The following is a 6,164-nucleotide window of genomic DNA, read 5'->3' on the forward strand; positions in this document are numbered from 1 at the left end:
TAAAATCGACTTTTCAAGTTTTTTTGGACCAAAAACAATGAAAAACCTTAATTTTGAACCTTTAGTGCAAGCTGAAAACTTTTTGGACCCAATCCAAAGGTTTTTGCAAACCACAAGGACCAAATTTGCAGTTTTGTCTTTTTTTTTTAATACTTTTGTTGAGTTGGAAAAATTATACAAAATTGCAAGAATGGTCCCTGTGGTATGTCAAAAGTAGCATGTTTGGGCCAAAACAGTTTGAGCTAGCATTAATGGTCCAAATGTTTCATTTTCTTGTAAGTTTGGTCCAATTTGGTTTGAATTTTTTTTTTGTAAAGACATTTTTGCCCTTGTTATTTAATTTTCCATTTTTTTATTACTAGTAATTAAAAAACAATTAAAATAAAAAATACTCTCTCTCTCTCTCTCTCTCTATATATATATATATATATATATATATATATATATATCCCTGGATCTCTAAGTTTAATATTAACACAAACCAAATTAACACATGTCTGAAAGTGGATTTGCAAAACAAAAAACCTTCACTTTTATCGATTTTGTTCAATTTATTGGATTAATTTTACAAATGTTCCGGACTCTAAACACATATACACATTTACACATACATCAAGATTAATTTGATTTAAACAAAGAAAACAAAGCTCAATCTCATTAGTTGTGAAGTTGATTAGAACTAAAAACATAAACACACAAATATGAATATGAAATCTCATGAACACTTATTTTTTTTCTGAATTCAAGAACAAGAACATCACATTCACAAACTCAGAAACCATTCACAAACCCATAAATCATTTTTTCTAATCTGATAAATTACTCTTCACCACCACCTGAATCGACATCAAGAAATATTTCAAACAAATCCAACAACAACAATCAAGATAGAAGAAGAAGAATGAAAGAAACATAACAAACGTAACAATAACAAATCTCAACCCAGATCACGATTTTAGTTGTTTTCTTTGGCATATTCACGCAAAACAGTCACTGGACGAATAAAGTTGGGGATTTTCGACCCTCTTAGAAAGATAAAGCTTAGGAGAGAGATGAACAGTTGATGAAATCCATAAGGAGAGTATGGTTCTAGAATCACCGCCTGAAGCACAAACACCACCATCCTGAAGCCGGTAGGAGGGCGTTGAAGAGACACAAACGAAGACGAAAAGAGATAGAAATGTAGATAAAATATCGGAGCTACAACCCTTCACAAACAAAGATCAAACAGATACGACGTCGCCAGAAAACCCTTCATTGACCAACCCTTTGTCGGAGAAGGCATAGGGATGTATCTAGTGGTGGACAGCGTCATCGTCTTCGTCAGATGAACATATATGGATACCAACTTGATCATTTAGGAAAACTCCGACAGAGATGACAGATTTGAGTGTAATGAGTGCTTGGTGGACAAATTTCTAGTGAATAAAGATTGAAAACATCTGAGAGAAAATGGAAATGTGGGAAGAAAATGAATAGGTCGAGTCTTGGAGAGAGAGAGAGAGAGAGATGTATTTTATTTTTGATATATTTTTAATTGTAGGTAAAAAACCAAAAATGAAAAATTAAATAATAAGGGCAAAATCGTCTTTACAAAAAAATTAAAACCAAACTGGACCAAACTTGTAAGAAAATGAAAATTTTGGACCATTAATGCTAGCTTAAACCGTTTTGGCCCAAACATGCTAGTTTTGATATATCACGGGACCATTCTTGCAATTTTGTCTAAAAATTAAGGCCAAATTTTAATAAATTTCAACACGGCATTCAAAAACCAAAAGTCCATTCTGTTTCCAATAGAAAAGAGTTAAAAATTAGGGACAATAATAATAATAAATAGCAGTATACACCTTAATGATTTCATTAAATGTAAGTCTCCTTTATTCTAATATCCTAACTCCATCCTTCATCATTCATCATCAGGCGTAGTCCATGGGACCATGAGGTTCAAAAAGGTTAGCCAAGAGCCCATTCTTTCTCATAGGATTCATACCCATGTCTTTGCACAGTTGATCATTGTACCATATTTCTAAAGCAGCAATCGACGATCGATAATGGTATTCCCCAGCTGATTCCTTCATATATTCATCCCATCTCTCAATATCTTTCTGCATCTCATCAACACTCGGTAGCTTGAATGCACCTTCAAGAAGCGCAGCCACCCATTTAGACCTCATTTCAGAGGTATAAATATTCGAAAGACTATCAGAAAATCCAATAACCGCTAGTTGTGGTATACGCGGATGAATGCATTCCCTGATAACATTATTGATCATCGATCAATTAACAATATAAGCAATCAGGGTTTTTTCTAAAGTTTATCCAATATAAAAACACGACTAACCTGTATAGAGGGACTCGTGGTGAATCCGCAATGAAGTGACGAAATGTTGGTGATTCAAAAATGTCTTTGAGCTTTTCTGCTCCTTTGAATCCAGTAGCGAATATAACAATGTCAGTTTCTATATGTGCGTTGTCCTTTTCAATCACAATGCCATTGTCGTAAAAGCTAAAACTTGGCGTTTTCTTTAGTTTGATGCTTCCTTTCTCAAGTGCATTGAAGAAGTCATTTGAATCTGGCAAATAGATGATCAAACTTGAGCGGGCTTCTTTCGAGAAGCTTTCTTTTGGTACCATGTTGTACTTGGCAAGTGGAAGCTTCTTTTTGATGTGGCTTTCGACAAGTTTGGAGACTCCCCAACGCTTTTATAGTTGGTGATCAAAAGAAGGACAAATAAGTGCGTATATATGAAGAGGTTAAAATAATAACAATTGTGTAATCGAAAATGTGAGAACAAAGTTTAATCAAATATTATTAGCTTAAATATATGTGAATAACAATGTTTAATCACATGTGAATAATTAATCAGATGTGGTTGATAAATTTAAAAATAACAAAAGAATTCATATTAAAAAAAACATCATATCGATATTAATTTTAATTTATAAAGAAATAAAAATTAAATTTTTTAACATATTTGGAAAAAAAAATCTATAAAAATAGCATTATAGAATGGATGGTCAACATATTTATGACAAAATTATTTGGTTGGGATTAACATATATCTTATTAAAATATTTAACCTTATAATTGATTAAATATATTCTAATCATAGAAACGTATGTTTGAGATTAATTATTTAAAGTTTATATATTAATTTATTTCGGTTTGATAACAGTTTTGAATATACTAATTAATTAATAATGACATAAAATACAAAACGTTTATCGTCTTCAATAAGCAATTTTTAACTAATTTGAAGGTATTAACTTCTTTGAAAGTATAAACATCTAAATTTGAGCGTACTTATTAGCTATTATTCGTGTTTTTACCCTAAAAATATCAATCATCGACATACTGTAGCCTCTAATTCTGTTTTCTCATCATCATCGATGCACACCATAACCATCTGCTTGTGCAATTCTCAACCATTGTTCCCTTTCATTGTTGAAATATAATAATATATGTGTTGTAAAATTTCTAATGCAACTGTACCAACTCATCTTGTTTCATGGTTTTTGTTTTATTCTTTTGTTTAGCACAAAATAAATTTGATTCGTTATAACTATTTTTTTAAACAAAATGTTTAATATATATATATATATATATATATATATATATATATATATATATATATATATATATATATATATATGTGTGTGTGTATGTATATAGGGTTCAATTGTCATATTAAAATGTTTAATGAGAAAAGTAAAAGAAAAAATTAATTATATTATTTAAAAACATAGCTTTTATTATAGAACTGAAAACATTATCTAAAAAAGAATGATACAGTTATGTAATTAAAAAAAAAAAAAAAGTAAAAGGATAATATAATAATTCATTTAATTCGTCACTAGTTTAATGAATTGTGATTGCATAAGAATATCCGCCTGCTTGTTCCATCTAAAAGATTGACATGTGTGTCATATTCATGCCATGTGTGGTAAATGGGAATTGACGGTTAGCTAATTAATATCATGTTTTGTTTTTTGTTTTGTTTTTGTTTACTAGCAAAATCAATACTAAAATAATAACTCATAGTAACATTAAGAGACAAATTCCCAGGCTTGTCTTATTATTATTATTTTTTTGTTTTTATTTTAAAAATGTATCATCTTGCTATGTGAATTAAAGACTTTACGGATGATTTGTGCATTGATTTTAGAATATGATTACCAATTAGTATAGATGTTCTATGTAGTATGTACATATATGTAAAGATTTGAAAGGTTAATATAAATTATTATAAATATTCTATTTATGGATTTCAAAAAATTATTATCATTTATTATAGATATTCTTTAATTTATGATATCAATAAATATTATATTCTATGCATCACGAGTGCTGATGTGGAGCTGTAGAGGGACTTACAAGAGGTGAAAGTAAAGTAGCGACAAGACTAAGAAGAAAGCCTTCGCCTGGCTTATGAACCAAAAACTCCGAGAAACGATTCAAGTATAAATGCGTCAACGGGATTCCCCATGGAGACCAATCCGGGAGCTTCCAGTGATCACGCCGGTATACTAGAGTACAGGGATGTTCAGGGCCTGAAAATAAACGTCGGAAAGTTATGGAAGACGACCGGAGAAGATTAAAGCTTGACGATGAATTAACACCTGCATGCAATGCAACTAACCGTTGATCGAAGAGCACTCTCTTGCAATGTCGAGTCCTGTTTTCCCGAACCCCACGACAACGACCCTCTTCCCTCTCACGAAATCTGCAGCTTTGTCGTGATCCATGGCGGCATAATCCATGGAATGTATTGCATGTCCATGGAAAACTTTAGGGCCTTTCCCGGCAGCGAATTCGGGTATATTTGGAACATCTTTGAATCTTCCCAAACAGAGAATCACGAAATCCACGGTGTAAACCTGGTGATTTCACATAAAAATGTAGATTTGTTTTTCGTTAAGTAAAACAATGACTTTAGAACAGTACTGGATACGATTTATACCTGGATGGAGTCATTTCCGGTGTCGTGTACGGTGACATTCCACTTGCCTTCCGGTGGAAATGGTTCTCCGATTCCGTTCCACAGCGACCATGGGTCGGATGATATTGGTCCGTTAAAGCTGATTCCGTTGACTCGGGAATGGAATTTGATGTGGGGTATGAGATCAAAGTGGGTGGCGTAGGATCGGAGGTAGTCTAGAGTCTGTTGTTGGGTAGGGAAGACATCGGTGACGGAAGACGGCCATGGGAAGTCGGAAAACTGATACAAAGGTTTTGCCGACTGGAGCCTGGTGGTTTTGATGGTTTTAGCCCATACGCCACCAATGTCGGATTCCGACTCGAAGACAATGGGGTTGAAGCCTTTGGAGAGACAGTATTTGCATGCAAGGAGGCCAGAAATTCCGGCCCCTACGATGGCAATTTGCTTTTTATCCATTATCTTAAGCAATGAAATCTGCGATATGTTCTATGCTACTGTTATCTATTTATATATATACTCAAGAACCCTAAACATGTAGGATGGGTCCACATATATTTTGGCCCAGTAGAAAAATAAAAATTCCCTTTGAATACATATCAGAAAATTTTTAAATGCAACAATAAAAACATTGACTATTTAATTGGAATAAAACAAAAACAAAAATGATGTTTATCGCTTAAGATTTAACTATAAAGACTATTAGACATTAAAACAAAAAAAAATGTTAATTGCTAAGATTTAAAACATTTATATCAATAACAAATATTTTAGACAATTAAACTGTTGGTTGTAAGACTTATACTATGAACTTTATGAATAAGTATTTTAATCTATACAAATAAAAAAATATTGACATGGTTTAAAAATTATCGTGAATTACAAATTTTTAAAGATATTTTTGAATTTAAAAATTTTAAATTTATAAGGTAATCAGTTAATTGATAAAGAAAAATGAGTCAATTAATAAATTCTTAAAATTAGAAGACATTTATTACATAAATAATAAACAGAGAAAAAATGAAAAAAGAAAATTACCATAATAAAATACCATGGAAAAAAATTAATTAAAAATAATAAAAAAATAACATGGAACGAAATAAATGAAAATAAAACATATATCAATTTTTTCTTTCATTTATTAATATAGATTTATACAATAACATTTTCATATATAAAATATATTTTCATAAATAGAAATCAAGAGTTAAATTTGTCAAAGGA

At 31.2% G+C, this 6,164-nt stretch overlaps 1 protein-coding gene across 1 annotated transcript; it reads right to left on the minus strand.

Annotated features, from left to right (window-relative positions):
• Positions 1 to 1,786: 1,786 nt before the first annotated feature.
• LOC145033613 (putative flavin-containing monooxygenase 1) lies at positions 1,787 to 5,412 on the minus strand. Its single transcript, XM_078982195.1, has 5 exons — positions 4,965 to 5,412; positions 4,644 to 4,881; positions 4,379 to 4,554; positions 2,345 to 2,703; positions 1,787 to 2,256 (listed from the first exon to the last, which is right to left on the minus strand). Exons 1-5 carry the CDS (start codon positions 5,397 to 5,399, stop codon positions 1,920 to 1,922), a joined length of 1,545 nt encoding a protein of 514 aa, XP_078838321.1. The 5' UTR covers positions 5,400 to 5,412; the 3' UTR covers positions 1,787 to 1,919.
• Between the last annotated feature and the right edge of the window lie 752 nt (positions 5,413 to 6,164).

Source organism: Lactuca saligna, chromosome 3 (assembly GCF_052625555.1).
Source record: "Lactuca saligna cultivar CGN05327 chromosome 3, ASM5262555v1, whole genome shotgun sequence".
Classification (NCBI taxonomy): domain Eukaryota; kingdom Viridiplantae; phylum Streptophyta; class Magnoliopsida; order Asterales; family Asteraceae; genus Lactuca; species Lactuca saligna.